We start from the raw sequence: 18,297 nt of genomic DNA, 5'->3' as shown, positions 1-18,297 counted from the left end.
GTTGTTCTCTGGAAGGGAGTTGAATGAGGAGGATCATGGTCAAAATATCTGAGGATCATGGTCAAAATATCTGAGGATCATGGTCCAAATATCTGAACACAAGAGTAGACAATATAAGATACTGCTGTGTACTGTGGGTCTGGATTTCAGAACTGAATTGTATCATCCATAAAATTTCACTGTTCTTGGTATAATAATGAAGTTGAAACTGGTTAATTTAGATTTTTTTTTTTTAAATACGTTATCTTTCGCACCTAAACATTTAATTAGATTAATGGCACTAGAAGCATAGTAAAGTAGCTCAAGGACAAAAGTTGAAAATAACTTGGATACTGATCTGCTTTTAGATGATCAGACAATATATCAGTCTTACTTTGTTATCTGCAGAATGATTCTGTAATCTTTTGTGGGACAAATCTGTGTTCACAGGAGTCAATCATATATGAAGTCCTGTCTGTTTGTAGGTCTGAGAATTTTAATTTTCAATCTTGGAATGTATAAGGAAGAGCAGAACACTGTAAAGGGCTTAAACTATTTTCCTTAATAGGATCATTTCTGCGATTTCATATGCTGAAAAAGCTAGTGTAAAGCAAAAGTCTTGAAACCAATTCATCAGAAGACTTAGAAGTTGCAAGAGCCATGTTCCCGTTAACTGAGAGAGTCCTGAAGAAACTTTAAAATGAAGTTTAATCTAGCTGTTGCCAATATCTTATACAATCATATTCAAATTTTCTGTTCAGTTAGGGCACTAGAAAACATAAACTTACCTCGAAGGAGGGGGTACTAGGTACATTGTGGTCTGCAGGCCCCAGTTTTATGTAAGTTGAAAATAAAATGAAACAAATGAAACATTGAGTCACAAGTTATACCTTGTTCACTAGGCTGAGGACAAACCAAATTTTGGTAGGGAAAAGTAAACTCTCTCAAGGGTTAAGGAGAACCGAATGTCAAAGAAGTCTTTGAAATTCTGACTAAATTCATAGTCCTCAGCAGAAGCTGTTGAAACCTCAACTGGTAGGTTGCACATCCACATCTTGCTGACCTTGTTTGCCTGCCGACTATTCTGGGATAGTTTGTTTATCTGTATATTGAACGAATTCTGCCTTTCTGGTTGTCTTGTTCCTATGGATCTGTGCCACATAGCATGTTGATCATCCTAATAATCTGCTGTGATTCAGGCTTCCTCCCTTGTGGACTGTCTTTAATCCTTACTTTTTCTTGTGTGTTCTCCAGGGCTTCCTTTACTGCTCTGCAGCCAAGTCTTTACTGTGTTTCCCTTTACTTGCTCTTCACTTTTTATGATAATGGTTCCAGCTTTGACTGTGTGCTTTCTCCTTGAAACTTGGCAACTACTGTATTCTTCTGTTTTGATCCTGTACTGCCCCAACCTCACCAATTCGGTTCACACCCTGTCAGCTCAAAAGGGGAATGCCTGCTGTCTATTAAGCACTGTGGATAATAATTTATTTTCTTTCCCTTTCATCTTCCTTGTATGTAGTGAAGCTGGTTCTGAGAGCTGTGGAAAAACATCAGTTTTCTCTGAAATTCTTACTCAGCCTCCACTCAAGTTTACTTTGCACTTCCTACTTTGCGTGGTCGTCCTGGTCTCTTAAGATGAATGACAAGTCCACAACTAAGCCACTTTGCTTTCATTTTGTCCAATTAATAGATTCTCCTGCTTTCTTGCGCTCATGTTTGATATGATCTTAGGGTATTTCATAGATCCTGTCACCACTTTTCCTTTCCCTTTTTGTCTTTCTGTACTGCTTGTTAAGCCTTCCATTCCAGGAAAATAAAAGGTGATGACTCATGGAAGTCTCTAACTACTTAAATCAAATCCAGATAGGTCTCCGGTTCAGGCTTTTTTCACCAGCTTCCCTGTTGAAGTATACATTCACTGTTTTCCTCTTCTGGATAACTCTTCTTCCTGTCTTAATGCTTTTGGTAGCCCAGACTGTTTGGTTCGTAAACCATTTTATCTTCAGTATATTTTGCATGGCATGCAGAGGGAAATGAAATAAGCTGGTAGCTGACACTCCACCTTGCACTGTGTGTACTCCCTTCCTGTAGGTGATCTCAAGTCTTCAGTTAATGTTGTGGCAGTTAAAACTGCCTACTAATTTATTCAGCCTGTTGAATTCTGTCTTAACAGACAGTTAAGTGGAAGGCCTGCTGGTTCAAACTTCAAAATAACAAACACATTGTTTCCTTCTCAGGTATCTTTAAGTCTTAATAATTTGGCTGTGCTACCAAACACTTATTGCTTACAGCTGTAACTCAAAATCGACTTTTTCCTCTGCCAGAGTACATACCTCTGAGGTGTGTCAAAATCCTACCCTTTCTTTCAGAAGAAGGGCAGAAATTGATTCTTAGTCATTGCACTGTTATTCTGGTACTTTTGTAACACTTCCTAGGTCCTGTAAATGGTTCTTCCTTATCTTTGTTGACAGGTATGTGTCTCAGGCATTCTGGTTTTATGCTTCCAGATAGATTATAGCTTCCAGAATTGTATTTGTTGCTTATTAAGTTCACCATCTTACAATTTTCAGTATTTGAAAACAAAGACCAGTAGTTCAAATTTGGAGTAGTTAAGGACAACATTGTCCTTCTGCGTAGTGATAATAGCATTGTCAAGGCAACCCTCCCTCAGTTCTCTTGCAAACACTTCCATGTCTTGCTTTGTTGATACTTATGCACAGAGCTAGAATGAATCCATTCATCCTCCCAGTCTTCTTGAGAGTTTGCTGTTAACAAGGTATTTCCTAGAGATTTAACAGTCTTCTGGTAATACTTGGGAGAGAATGTAATTCTGAGGAGGCTGCTGGTCATGAAATAATAGAATTAATATTGTCTTCCATTATACTTGATATTGACCACTTTTCCTATGTCTTTGGATTTCAATATTTTTGAGATACAGCTTTGCAATTCTAACTTGAAAATTCCTTCATAAATACTCAGTGCTTTTCAAAATAAAGTGTATATAAGAGTTTGAAACCTTTTGTGGTTTTAAAACTGTCTAAACAGAGTGAGAATATGTCTGACTTTCAATGAAACAAGTCCTGGCATTGTGGTATTTGTATAAGAGGCAATGTCATATTCAACACCTAAAATTGGAAATAAGCTAACAGATACTGCGACTAAGTTTGTCACGTCTGGGATAGCATTTTTAACAAAAGAAAATTTCAGAGAACTTTGTAAGAGAGGTAGGGTTTTGAGCAGGGCACGGTGGTTAGAGTTGGTACTAAATATAGCATGTGTTGGAACGTCTGAACATGTCAAGTGCACTCCAGAGGTTGGTATTAATGAAAACTGTGGCAGTCTTAATGAAACAAAGCATATAATCTGAGAAGTTTTTTTATGTTTAATTTACAAAAACATCTCTACTATCTTTAGTCCTGTTTCCTGGATATAACATCCAATTCTGTAAAATTCTGATATAGATTAGGCTTCTTCCACTGCAGTATAGTGATTGTTCAGACTCATCTTTTTTGAAAATGCGGAAGAAATAGGTTCTGGAAATAACTGTAGCTATCATTTACAGATAACTTAAAGGGCCTGTTATAGAAGTGTATGACTAACAGAAGGCAATTTGAACCGCATATTGCCTCATAAAATTGAAGGGTATTCAATAGAAGTATGAAACGTAAAATTTAAAATCGATAGAGGCAGATTTGTTTTGGTTTTTTTAACAAAATTTGTTTTCAACAAGTGATGTTGCTGGTATGCCTGTAAGGCTGTCATAGATGAAAACATATAATTCACTATGTGCCTGCCTATTTCCTGGACAAAAACAACCAGTGAACAATCAAGTGAAGTTGCTCATAGGCAGGTGATATATCCATTGTTCATATGGCTTATGCATCTTGAGATTTAATGTCTAGCATAATGTAACATGCTCTCAGAGACAGAATATTGAAGGGAAAAAAATTTAAAAAGTTTTTGGGCTTTTTTTTTCCTGGGGTGGTGGGGGGTAGGAATGCCTTTGTGCCCATCCTCATTTCCTTCAGAAAGCAGTACTTCTAATGCTGTAATCCTGTCTCTTCTTCCAAAAAAAGGGCATTGTTTTAAAAGTAGGAAGGTTATTCTGTGATATCAATGTTCTGTGCCTTGGCCAGTAAGTTTTCAATAGCATTACTATCCTGTTTCTATTCTAGCAAGCTGTGCTGTGTACTTGTATATAATTTCTCATGTATAGGGACTGGTAAATGAACTACATATTAATTTTATTAAGAAATGCTGATAAACTCATCTTCTTTTTCCTGCCCAGTATGATGAATTGGTTCCTGCATCCCTGACAACCAAATATGGAGGGTTTTATATCAACACTGGTACACTGCAGTTCCGCCAGGCATCTGACTCAGAGGATGAAGACTTTGCAGAAGACAAAAAGCATAGGCCACCTAAAGTGAGTGATCTTAATTATGCTTTTTATACAGAACTTACAGCTAGGTGGACATTGGGAAATAGTTGATACGCTTAGAATGGCTCAGATGAAGAGGCTGAAAGCAGAATGATGCACAGTACTGTTCTATTGCATTTTCTGTTCTGTGGCTCATTTACTAGCATTTGGGAAATAACTCAGGATTCCACAGGCTGTCCAGTCTTGTAAGACTAACTATCTGTTTAGGCGAGCTAACAAGTTGTGTCCATCCATCCTGAAGTGACAGATGATTCTGTAATTTTATAGGAATTTTATTATATGAGATTAGAACTTAAATTCTCCAACACGGCTTTTATGATTTTGCACAAAGCTTGCATGATTTGCAATTGTTCCTAATATTCAGAGTAACACTTAAAACATCTGTTAAAATAAACTCGGCGCATAAGAATAGCTATATTAAAAAGTACATATACAGTCTTTCCAAAACAGCGTGCTGTTGTATGTACTTTGACAAGTTATGATCAATGCGAACATAATTGCTTGCATGTGACATTCACAAGTTCCATGCCATTCCAAAAACATCCTGCTTTCTGATGTCCTTTCCTGCTCTGTAATTCTTTAAATTTAGTGTAATTTAAAGGTTCTTGTATTGGATCTGACTGGGATGGAGTTAACTTTCTTCATAGCAGCCCTTATGGTGCTATGATTTGGATTTGTGACTAAAATAGTGTTGATAACACACCAAAGTTTTGTCTGTTGCTGAATAATGTTTGCACAGTGTGAAGGCTGGTTTTTCCCTACCCTCACCAGCAGGTAAGCTAGGGATCTGCAAGAACTTGGGAGGGGAGACAGCTGGTCTGAATTGGTCAAAAATATATTCCATACTATGTAACTTCATACTGAGCAATGAAACTGTGGTAGCAGAAGAAGGTGGGGGGGATTCAGTCTTCCAAGGTGGCCATTGCTCGTACTGGCTGGGCATCAGTCTGCGTGTGCCTTAAGGTATTTTTCTTATTGAAAACTCTGAATTCAGTAACTGTTTAAAAATGATTAATGATGGAGACTTGTCAGTAACTGCAATTGCTGCTAGGAATCTAGTGGTACTGTTTGCCTTTACACACATTGAGGTATTTTTCCTGGCTCTGAATTGGAATGTGTAAGGAAAACTAAATGTTTCTTGCTGTAAAAGTCCTTTAGGGGGAAGAATCATTGTCCTTTAATTGATCTCTTTTCTAGATAGCAAAGTTAAAAGAAAGTGAAGATCGTGGAATGAAGAAGCGCAAGCGGAAAGATGAAGGGACAGAAAAGGAGAAGAAGCCTCGGAAAATGAAAGTTCCTAAGCAGTTGGGGTAGGTTTCTTTCTTTAGATGAACCCTTGAATTGTATGTGAGGTTTGGCTTCAAGATAGTGTGCTGTAGCAAGATTATCACAGCTGTTTAGAATATTGTATTTTTAAACTATAATTAATAGACAATAGATTTTGGGTTTGGAATTTGTTTGGGAGTTTTGCATAAGTAAGTCCTACAAACTAATTTTTTTGTCCCCCAGAATTTTGAACAAGGCATAATAAAACAAGGAAAGACAAATTACAGAAAATAAATTTTGAGTCTATGAATAGTGTTATCTGTCATTATTCTACCCAAAGTCTTACATAGCACTAAGAATTACATCTTCTAATGAAAAATAATTTTCTTTCTGTCCCTTGGTTTCTAATCTAGAAAACTATAAACATAGCTTAATTATTCTACATGTTTCTTACTAACTTCATGTGTGCTTTCCTGAGTTCTGAGGCTAGCATGGAAGGATTAAGGTGGTAGAAAACTGTCGTTGAGTGAAAGTTGTCTTATTATGAATATTCAAGTTGGTATTGAAAATTTATTGGTGGTATTTTTCATCACGGTGATGAATTGGCAGAAAATGCTCAATTTAAGTAGCATATAGATGTTGAGCCTGCATGTCAAAATTCTTAGCAATTTTTTTTAACATACACAGTGTGCCTAAACTTGAAGCAACCTGCCACCATTCAGGAGTCTGAGACGTAAGTTTAAGTATCTTAGTGGCACAGATCAGCTGTGAGTTTAACAACTGTGCCAACTTCTCTATAATTAAATTGAGAAGTCAAGAGTAAACAACCTTTGCCTTAATGTGTACAAAACTTAGCAAAACAAATCAGTTGGAGAGCGTAAAGTCACATGACCAGGAAAGGTTTATGGTATTTGATAGAATAGTCTGAAGATAGAAGGAAAAAGTACTTGCTTCTTCCCCGTGATAATTTTTTAATTGTACTAAACTCCCAGACTTTTGTTAGAGGCTACTAAGGCCTCAAAAGTCTCATGCATTCTAATGAAAGATTTCTTTCCTCTACAGAGTAATGGCCTTAAATTCACACAAGTCTGAAAAGAAGAAGAAGAAGTTGTATAAAGACTCTCTCTCTCTGGCTGCCATGATCCGTAAATTTCAAAAGGAGAAGGAAGCCATGAGGAAGAAGGAATCTAGTCCAAAACCTCCAGTGACTGTTGCAACCTCTACCCCTAGTAAAATTCCTTCTTCCTCTCTCAGTGCAGGAAACGATATCTCTGACTTGAATCTTAGGATCAATGATCCTGTCCTCTCCATTTTTGGTAGCACAAATGAACCTGAGCTCATGCAAGAAGCTGAAAGTGCCCTGGAGATGCTGGGAGACATTGACTTTGACAAGTTGCTTGATGGCACTTCTGATGGCAGCCCGGTATCTGAGCTGTCAGGAGAAAATGGAAATGTCACTCAGGCAACCTACACCTCTCAGGTCATGACACCCAAGCAGGTGCCTGCTCTCCCAGAAGGTCTGCCTATGCTACTTGAAAAGCGCATTGGAGACCTTCGAACAGTAAGTATAAATTCACTGGTAAGGGATTGCATTCAAGAATCTGAGAGAATGAGGAAGAATAATTAGGGCCTAAGTTGTCATCCTTGAATTGCTGGCTGAAACTCTGGAAAATGTAGAATTGATCTTAATGTCAATCTTAATGGCTGTATTTGTACTCAGATGAAAATGGGCACAGAGTTGATGCAGGTCAATTGTTCAAGCAGTGTTTGTTTCACAGTGGAGACAAGGTTTTCAAAATCTTCTGTATACAATAACTTGTAATGTTTGTTTGGTTTTTTCCATAATAGAAATATCAGTGTTAGTTTAACTTGAATTATTAGTCGGTTAAATGGATGGGTGTTTTTTGACTTTGGAGGAGGAAACCTGAAATATGCCTGCAGCTTACAAATCAATGTCTTGAATTTTTGGCTTTGAAAGGTAAATCATCACTTGCAAGTTTAAAACAAAACAAACAAACAAAACCAAACAAACATCAACAGCAGCAACAACAAAACATAAAAAAAACACCACCCAACTACAAAAAAAAACAACCACAAAACTGAATATTTTCTTTTGGAAGGTTAGAATGGAGTCCAAACTCATCAAAATGTTAATGAAAAGTATTAAATCCACAGATTACAAACATCCCAATAGCTTATTGAAAGGGATCAGAGCTATTAAGATATTATATGCTTCTTGTTTCAGTTGTGGATGTTATCTTAAGTTGAGAATAAACTTGTTTGATTGTCCAGATTCTGATATTAAAGCTTTTCCTTACTCAGAATAAAGTGCAGCTTTTCCTTACTCAGAATAAAGCGCAGCTTTTCCTTACTCAGAATAAGTTTTGAAAAAGCAGTTCAAGTTACTACCTTTTTGGAAAAAAATAATTTAAACAGTAGCAGAGCTTGCTTTGCTACAGTTTAGAGTAATGATAAAACATAATGTTTATCTTACCTGTATGTAAATGTCTTACAGTGTTCTTAGTTACTGTTAAATGTACCAAGCTAAATACAGCCAAGGGATTAATATTTAATAAAGTGAGAGAGGTGATTTTGTCTACCTTTGAATATTCAGGTTAATTTTGCTATGAATCAACAATAAGCTTTGACCAAAACTGCAGAAGAACTGGATTAGGCCAAAAGTCAGGAAGTGTTAGTGGTCTGCCCCAAATTCATGCTGCTTCACTGTATAACAAGCCCCACCCAGTTGGAAGAAAGCTTTAATTCAGTGGCTCTTGGAAAACCAAACTCTTCTGTCTTCTGCTTTTGATAATGTCTTCTGGAAGTTTGGTGCTGGCTGAGCAGAGCAAGTCTACCCATACACTTGGGGAAAAACTAGACTGTGTGTTGACTTAAAGATTGCAACTTCCTTACCTTCTGCAAATTGCAATCAACTGACATGTTATCAGTGGCGGAAAACATCTTCTAAAAAGCAAGAAAAAAGAAATGGGTCCTGTCAAATATTACCAGGCTCACAGCTTTAGTGCTCTTTAATGCAAAGAAAGCTAAGAAGTTTATAAAGCTGTAGGAAAAAGCCTATGTTCCATGAATGGAGTATGATATATCTAGATTAAAAAAAAAAAAACCAAACAATATTTAGAAAGCCACTGAGTAAATACAATAAAAACTTCCTGACTTCCTGTTGTAGATTAATGTCTTTAGTTCCATAAGTGGGCAATTCTGAACTACCATGACAGAAAACAATATTGTACACAAGCAGGAAAGTAATAAAATGGCTTTTTTCTATTGTGAAGGTAACTGTCAAGATAATCTGTCTGTGGAAATAAAAACCCCACAGTTCAGTGATAGCAATGCAATTTTTGAATCTGACAATGTTGCTCTCTTCAAAAGCCAGCAACGCTGTCCAGTATAGTGCTGAAATTGCCCTTTAAGGTCTACCTGGGACCAAAATGTCAAAGCGTATCTTTCCTTTCACTTTATATAAACCAGAAGAGGATAATAATCCTAGTGTTAATTATGCTTAAAGATACTGGATTTAAGACTTTCAAACTTGTCTTCTTGGTATCGTATCACTTGTAAACATCTATAATCTTTCTAAATTTTTAGCAAGACAAATGCTTCAGTATTCCTAAACAGATAGTACCACCCCCTCAGCAGCTGAATTTACAGTAGAAAGTAGTGAGCAGAATGCAGTCCTTACAGGAACTTAAACTCTGGTATCAATGTTCATGACTGAAGCGGTAAAGCATTCAGACAATGGGCTACCTTATCATTTCTGATAGAGTATCAGACTTCTGTTTTCCTGTGCAGTGTAGAGTTCACAATTCCAGAAAATACTTTTCTTTCAAACTTAAATGGGTCAGTTACAAAGAGCAAGTAAGTATTTCATAGTAATAAAGGAATTTTATCAAGTTAAGACTTGCACTTATTTATAGTTTTTAGCTATGTTGTCACAAATCCTAAAGATGTTTTTTAAAAGGCAGAATTAGAGATTTCTAATTTATTTGAATATTCAGCCTTGTAGGATGTTGGCTGCCTCTAATGTTTGTCAGTCACTATAATCATACCACACTTGCCTACTTTTCTGCATGCATGTCCTTTTCCAGGTCCTTTAGATATTCGCTGTCTGGTCCCAGTGCCAGAATATAAGATGAAAATAGGCCTCTAAAAGTGAGGTTTTTTTTCTCTTGACTTCTATAAATCTGCAGAGTGGATGAATACTAGAGAGAAGATCTTGCTGATTTTTGTAGAATGGTGCAGGGAATTGGCTTTCTCCTACAAGCTGTCATTGTTTGTGAAGATAAGAATCTAGGTGATAAGAACAAAGATAAAGGGATCCTACATGGGAATTCCTGCAAGAGCAGTAAAAACTTCTAATAAAAGGAAGTATGTATAGATATAAGTTTGTCTTTCCCCCCCACCCCAAACAGACTCAGGAAGACACCAGACAAAAATATTAGAGATACAGTCTAAAGATGGCAAGAATGCTGGACAGCACCAGAAAAGAGGGATGAGGTATTCCTCTAGCACACATAATCCCTTTGTAGAAATTGCAATGAAGGATTGAGATGGATCTAAGAAGGCTGGGGAGTTGTAACTGGGTGAAGGCACGTAACAGAGGTAGAAGAGGAGCCTTTCATAGATTGAAAGTAGAAATGTGTTGATGCTCTTGCCTGCTTGACTTGTCAAGCAATGCTCCTCTTTTTAAAGCAAACAGTGGTAGTGGAATGTTGCTGGTGGTGAGGTAATAAAACATCTCTACCGTTTTCTTTCTTCATGGTTATTGAAAAGATGAATGTGTTAACATTAGTGATCCAGGCAGATTCTAAATAGAATGATGGTTTGCGCTAGAGCAAGGTGTTTTTATTTGAGTGTAATAACAACAATCCTCACCTTTTTTCTAAACAGTTGAGTATAGTTTGGTTTTGTTTATCTTTTTCCAAGTTTCCAGTGCTGTTCTCTGGAAAATAAGAATGTGATACAGCTGTAAAAGTAAAGATACAAAGGTTGTTGGGATAAAATGCTCTATGAACTTTTGGATACTCTTTATTGCTGTATTTTCAGGCCGCCAAGATGTTTGATGAAGAAGGCAGGAAGAAGTTTTTCACACAAGACATGAATAATATTCTGCTGGAGTAAGTGCTTATCTGTACAACCTTCCCTTTTTGGAAAGGGGGTGAAAGGAAAAGTACAGAAGAGGAAATATTATTGAGGTTGTTCCAACAAAGCCCTTAAAAGTCAAAGAAGGTAGATCAGTCTAAGCTAGTTATTAGCTAAAGAGATTTATATATGAATACAATTCCTGTCATGACTATTTGCCTATATACAGTGTAAAGTGTTTTGTAGTGCCATGTCCTTCACTTCATGTGTGAAATTCAGCAAAACTGCCCTTATTTCTTCCTGTCCCCCACTTTCATAACTCAAAACACCTTCAGCTTTCATGAAGGAAAATGCCAGCTCTTTTTACTCTGTAATCCTTCAGCTAAGCATTTAATATAGAAGGTTCTATGTTCGTATTCTAAGAAACAGAAAGTAATCTTTAGAAGACTGTAGCAGTCAAAATTGTATCAAGATCGATGTGCAGTGGTGGGAGTAAACGAAATTTGAATGAGTGTTCAACATTGCTGGAGAAGTATATATATGAATGGTTTCTTGCCACTGATTAAGACTCCCTCCTTTTGTAAAAAAGTTTATCTGAAAATGTCTCAAGCTGCTGTTTTTAGTATGCATAGCTAGAATATGTTATGCATACAGAGCTTCCTGAGGTTTTGTTCAGTTGTCATCTTCATCTTGAATGCCTCACTGCTTGACTGTCTCTTGTTTGTTTGCCAGTATTGAGCTACAGTTACAGGAGATAAATCCTGCCATCCGCAATGGAGTGTACTCTCACCTTGAGGCTTTTGTGCCATGCAATAAGGACACACTGATAAAGCGTCTGAAGAAGTTACACCTCAATGTCCAGGTAATGATGGGGAGATTAGCTCCAGCACGAGTCAATTATGTAATAGCGATGAGGACAGAAAGCAGGAGAGTAGAGCAACATCCACACAGTCTCCAATAAAGCAGAAGATTTTGGATCAGTTGCTAGATCAGCTTAAAAGCTTTTTTCTGTGTACCTGCTATTGTTGCTACTTCAGTAACAAATATTTCAAGTATTTCAGACCCTTTATTTGAGAATGATGTGCTTTCATCGTGAGAGCTGGGTACAGGGTACATATCAAAGTAGCAGAACTAGAAAGCCACAATAGTCATGGTTATGACAGGCTAAAAAAAACCAACTAGTATTGCATTCACTTTTGTGTCAAGAAAAAAGAAAGGCTAGATGGATAATAGATGACCCAGCCTGTGCTGTTTGTGCAAATTTGCCTTTGTGGCTAGGTCTTACAAATACTTTTTGTCATTTGCAGTTGCTTTTCTCTTAAAGAATATGTTTTCCTATTGAATAAAAAAGTTATCTGTGATCTGAAGTATCCTGACCCGATTCTTCAGATGAAATCCAGGACTAAATCTTGCAGAGGATCTGAGGATCATGAATGCAGAGATCTCGGAACTTGCTAAGAAGGCAAACAGATTCATATGCTATTTCTAAGCAGTAAGACATAATAGCACATAGTATTCTAGTCCTTCTCAATAAGCAGTTATGATTAAGAATGTAAAGTCAGAAGATACAGGAAGAGAATTTAAAACAGGGAAGTATATAGTATATTACTTTAATGTTTGAAATTCTTAATATTTGGAGACAATTCTAAATACATAGTCCTTACTTTTGAGGTACATAAGTTACATATAATAATAATAACCTAATAGTCAGATAATGTAATACATATATTTTGTTCATTGCCTAGGATGTTTTTATACCACAGAGTTTTTGGAGGCTTGATTAATTGGATAGTTATTTGCAAGTGTTGAGATACTCATCAGTCAAGTCATCTTGCTTTTTCCCTCAGGTTTTCTTCCCTTCCTTATTTTGATTAAAAAGCATTATTTAATGAGATCATGCCATAATATTTTGCAATATTCATGATATGTTTCCTTGTGACTATCTTTCATTGTTTCCGGTCTCAAGGCTTACATGAGCTGTATGAGAAATTTCAAGTATGTGCATTTCTATAATGCTGTTGCACCTAACAGGATTCAAATGCCATGTAGGAAATGGCTATTGCAGTCAATAGTTAGTACTGCCTCAGGAGCGAATGGGAAATTATTTTTGTGAAGCTTATCTGAAACACTCTTTACATTGCATCTAATAGGACTGCTTTGGTGTTTCTCTTTTCACAGGATGACCGCTTGAGAGAACCACTGCAAAAGCTGAAACTGGCTGTCAGTAACGTCATGCCTGAACAGTTATGCAAATATCAAGAGGACTGTCAGGCCCGCAATCAAGCCAAGAATGCCAAGTAGGTATTTCTGGAGTCTGTGCATGCCCATTCTAGAGTATAGCTGGAAGTCTGTCTCCATGTTGTTCATTCCCTGAGCTCAGCAAAGTACTCGACTTCAGTTGACAGGTGTCTGTAAGTTTTGAATTGTACAAAATACTTAGTTTTGTGTAAGTGGTGTTATCACTTGAACCCAGAAAGAAATTCCATTAACTGAATGAAATAGGTCTTGAGAGAAAAAAACTGTGAAAAGGATACTAGAGTTTCTCAAAATGCTGGATTATTGGAGGGGGTTGGCGTGTTCAGGTTCTTGATATATTTTGTTCTTGTTCATTGTAATTGTTTCCCTCATAGTTAACTAATTTTAGACTTGGAGAAGCATTAATAGATTGATAAGCATCCTGCCATTTCCCAGTAGCGGCACTACATGAAGCTTATAGCCAGCGTTCTTGATAGCATCTATACAGTGTGTCCTTTTCACTTGTCTCTGAGGACCATGAAGCGGTGGGGGAGGAAGATGAACAGTTTACCCTTTCAGAAAGGGTATAATGAGAATCTGAAGACAGGTCCTTTTTTTTTCCTAACACCTAAAATGACACTCCTTTCTCAAGGAAACATTTTGTCTGTGTTTTATATCTATAAAGACACTTGTTCTAACCATAGGTTGCAAGAAGATGAGCGAGAGAAAAATGGATCGGAGGAAGATGATGATGAGAAACCTGGAAAGAGGGTTGTGGGACCCAGAAAGAAGTTTCATTGGGATGACACAGTGAGGTGAGACAAAACTACCTTTTCTACCAAGAATTTTCACTGACTTCATAAAGGGATCTCCAAGGGGATGTTTAATAAATAATTGTTCTCAGAAGTACACCTCAGAAGTTTTGGAGAGTGTTGGGGCTAAATAGGCAAGCTAGAACGCTGCAATGGTAAAACATCCTTTTCTCTAACTTGAAAGGCAAGATCATCCTATGTCCAACCCTTTTTTCACTGCTTGTTTATCTGCTTTATCCAAATACGTGAGAATTTTCCTGGTCCTAGGACTTCAAGGGTCTTCAAGCAAAGAACGGAGTTGTAAACAGTTATACCTGCTTCCCACCATTCTAGGAATAGGTCACCAAGCACTGTCACCCAATGAGCGGTAAAGATTCTGCCACAATAGGGCAGACCACCAAAATTGGTGATGCTGGTTTGGCAAGCCTCCCAGTCCTTGGGCAAACCAGCATCCAGAATGCATGAATCTTAGCCCCTTCCATCCCCTCTGAACACAAATTCTGTGTTATCTCTCAAGAGCAACACAGGTTATTGTCTGAAGTGATGAATTCTCACTGTTCTGTTTCCTAGAATAGATTTTACTGAAAACTGAGATTACTATTATTTGAATAATCTAGATAGGCTTTTAAACTAGCAGATCCTTCTAAATTAGTAATTTCCCATGCAAGATCTAAGCTAATTTTAGTACAAGTATATATATTATTAAAAGGGGCTGGTGGACTTCTTGTGATGAGTCTTTTTAGTATGTTAAAGACAACAGGGAAGCAAGCTTCATGGAATATATACAACCAGTATAACTTGAACTGATCTGGAGGGAGCCATACTTAAAGAAGAGATATTTAAATCTGTTGATTTTTTTTCATTCAGGAGGCTCTGAAAGGCCAATGTTGCTTAGCTGTGTGCATTTTTATATTTTTAAGGACAGTAAAAGACAGCATTCCTGTCAGAAAGAGTCTTCTTTTGAAATATTCAGTGTAGAATGGATTTCACTTGCTTTCAGACATTCTACGTCTTAAATGAGATAGAGGTCACTGTGAGCAAAGTGAGAGGGGATGTTTCATCTATGACAAAACCACAAAGAAAATGTAAAACCAATTACAAAATTATAGTAAGGATGAAAAAAAAATGAGCCATATGGTCTGTTGCAAATGGAGGAGAAGTGACAGTGGCAGATCATACCAGTTGTAGTAGTAAACTTGTGCAGTGGCAAACTTCCAAAAAACTGAGCTCTTCCTGCAACTGGCAATGGACAGCAGCTGTATAGCATCAGCGCTTCCATTTCTCAGCCTCTTTCTGCGGAGCTTTTGAAAGGATTGTTTCTTTCAATATATTTATTGTGTTTCTTTCTGCAGGTCTCTGTTGTGTAATCTTGTCAAGATCAAGCTGGGATGCTATGAGCTAGAGCCAAATAGAAGTCAGTCTGCTGAAGATTACCTCAAAACCTTTATGGAAACAGAAGTGAAACCACTTTGGCCTAAAGGCTGGATGCAGGCAAGGTAAGATACCGGCTTTATATATCTATTTGTTTTGCTGTTAACTATTTCTTGGATCGTATTTATTGTCATACATTTGAATCAACCATGTACTATTAATGTTGGTTAAAACTTCAAAATGTGTCAGTGGAATTGGAATACTTTAGAAGAATGAAAGTTTTTCAGAAGTTAATTTTCTATCTTGTTTGCAAGCCTGAGAGATACAAAACCAGAGTGTGTTTTCCTTGGAGAACTATTTGCTTTTGTCATCTGCTGGAGACTGAATTTACTAAAGTTCATAACACAGTGCGTGATGCTTCATTTGAGGGGGAAGTATGAGGTGGGGGGTAACTGCTTGGGAAGTTTTTTGTGATACAGAAAGTGATAGTGATATAGAAAGCAGTTTTGCCTATATGTTTTAAGCAGTCTGATAATGCAGTGTGACATAGACTTTAAAATTGTAGGCTGGAATTTCAACACCAGAGTTCACAAAACACTAAGGTTTGTGCTCTTTATTTCCTGTATGCAATTGGGATTCTCTCTGATGCTGCAGTTTAAAATACCCTGGTTTCTTAATGAAAACTTATACTTGCTTCCTACTGACTTACTAAGAGCAAACAACCACAAAAAGGGAAAAAAATAAAATTAGAGCAATAGTAATCATTGTGAAATGCAAATTTGACAAAGTTTTCAAACACTTTAAAGTGGAAGAAGAGAAGCAAATATAGATCACGTGAGTTCTTTTCTTCTGTAGCACCTATTGCAAAAGACGATTTCCCATGAAATCTTGAGCTAACTGTAAAAGCTAAATGATACCACAATACTAATCAATTTGCTCAAGAATACCTTGATTGTAGATTAGTCAAATCTGTATCAAGCTGTAAAAATAACTGTACTGAGATATTTCCTAGAATAGTCAGTGTAGAAAATGAGGGTGTAATAAGCTGCTTGTGAAATAGTAGTGAAAGGAACAAATGAAGTTTTACACTTGGCATACATCTGACTTATTTCTGTTCAAGGATCTAGTTTTGTGTAGTAAGTATGCTGATAAGTGAGTTGTTATCTCTTATGAAGATTTTATTGAAGTAGGTGAGACAAGGAATCCCAGTTTAGCTTAAGAACAGATACGGAGATCACTGATGATAGTGGAAAATAGTCAAGTGATAGTGTGAGGTCATCCAAGAAGTGAAGCATGTTAAAACTTTCTATTTGAAAGCCATATGACATATATGGTTCTCTCTTTTCCATACGGTAAGTGGGCTGAAGTTTTCCGTAAGATTTTAAACTATCTATAAAAGTGGTTTCAATAAAAAAAGACAAAAACCAAACAAACAAAAAAACCCAAACCAAACAAAAAACCAAAACAACCCCTCCTCCCAAAAAAACCTCAAACAAAAAAACCACCAACCCAAACAAACCCCAAGAGCTGCCTGATCATAACTTTCTGTTGACCAGCAAGACTTCATTTACCACCTGGGCAGTTTTGGTACCATAATGATTTACAAATTGTCCTGTATTTACAGGGAGGCTCTTCCCTGCTTTCTGTCTAGGAAGTGATGTATTGTAATTTGTAGGCAAACAGTTATGCATGGAAAGAAGAAAAGCAAGTATTTCCTGGAGTCTGATAGTGGTAACTCCTAATATAGCACGTGTTATTCATATGCTGGATGCTCATCTTATCGGGATGTTAGGGTAGGGATTATCATGCTGAAAGCTTACAGTTTTTTACCTTTGTATGTGGCCTCAAGTGAGAAGGAACTATGTAAACTAGAAAAATATATAGGCGTTTAATATTAAAAATGGCCTACTGACTATGTATTTCATAAGGAATTCTTACTAATCAGAGTAGGTCTATGGTACCAGAACTTTGTGGGTTTAGCCCAGAGTAAAAATTTCTTGCTCTTTCAAAGTTAACTGTATTTAATGTTCCTCATAGCTTAGTATAGAAGCATGAGGTAAGGTATCGATCATAACTTTAAATTGCACCTCGTTCATTTATCCATGTGTATCACAAATACCTTTGTCACATAAATTTTCTATGTGTATAACTTCCATACTCTGCCCCAGGAGATTGTTTTATTAATCATGGATTTAGAGAAATACTTTTTGTCCTAAGGATCCCAAAGCCTTTTCAAATAATGTAACCCCCTTTTTTGTAACTGGGTTGCCTATTAATTCCATGTGTGTCCGAAAAAAGCCTGCAAACTAAATCTGCGTGTGTTCAAAAAAGAAGTATAAGGAACAGGAAGTCTGTTTCCTTTAATTCAAGGTGTTTCATCATCTTTAGAGGGCGTTATGCAAGTAGGCTTGCAGCACATTTATTTTGTGCAGGTCAGACAGCACGCTTGACTTGAAATCATGATCAGAGAGAAACAATCTCATACTGATCTCTCTCATCAACTTTTACATCTAAATATATGTATGCAATGGAGGGATTATTTTCCAAGCATGTTCTTGCTTTGGAACATATACTGCACTGTCCTTTTTTCGTACCATATCTTTGATTTCTGTTGCTGTAGTAGTTACGCTTCTGTCTTGAACCTTTAAGGATGATACTACAAATTAATGGGGCCTGGGATTCATTTTGGATTTTCTTTCCCAAATGAAAAAGATTAAGAATAGATAAAGCACCAGGAAGGAGGTGGGGAGGGAAATATTCTGGAGAAGCTGGGTAGGTCAGAAAGTGGCACATTGAACTTGTAATGAGCAATGTTCCTTTTGCTCCATCATATTTTTCATAGGCGTTCAGTAGTCTCTGATGGGGAGCAATATAATACAAATTTGGAGGTTAGTATGATGAAGAAAATGTGAAAATGGAGCTGCAAGTGGAATCTGAGAAATAAGACACTGGAACTGTAGTGAGAGGATGTCAATGTCTTCCTACCAGATTAAATGAGATTTGTGGATACTTGGATTTTTCATAACTATTGCAGCTCTACAGGATGTGTTATCAGTGGTGAAAAGCTCTTGTTTAGATAGCTGTTCATGATGT

General features: G+C 36.9%; 1 protein-coding gene across 1 annotated transcript in view; it reads left to right on the top strand.

Annotated features, from left to right (window-relative positions):
- Positions 1–18,297, top strand: part of UBN2 (ubinuclein 2) — a 45,926-nt gene that overhangs the window by 16,320 nt on the left and 11,309 nt on the right. The window contains exons 4-11 of the mRNA XM_009576076.1: positions 4,268–4,405; positions 5,618–5,730; positions 6,749–7,247; positions 10,751–10,821; positions 11,519–11,648; positions 12,965–13,083; positions 13,726–13,836; positions 15,186–15,329. Of these exons, the coding sequence (XP_009574371.1) occupies positions 4,268–4,405; positions 5,618–5,730; positions 6,749–7,247; positions 10,751–10,821; positions 11,519–11,648; positions 12,965–13,083; positions 13,726–13,836; positions 15,186–15,329 (1,325 nt within the window). The remainder of the gene's footprint in view (positions 1–4,267; positions 4,406–5,617; positions 5,731–6,748; positions 7,248–10,750; positions 10,822–11,518; positions 11,649–12,964; positions 13,084–13,725; positions 13,837–15,185; positions 15,330–18,297) is intronic.

The sequence above is a fragment of the Fulmarus glacialis genome, unplaced genomic scaffold (genome assembly GCF_000690835.1).
Source record: "Fulmarus glacialis isolate BGI_N327 unplaced genomic scaffold, ASM69083v1 scaffold9114, whole genome shotgun sequence".
Classification (NCBI taxonomy): Eukaryota; Metazoa; Chordata; class Aves; order Procellariiformes; family Procellariidae; genus Fulmarus; species Fulmarus glacialis.
The sequence above is the reverse complement of the archived record's forward strand: the minus strand, read 5'-3'. Positions and strand labels throughout refer to the sequence as shown.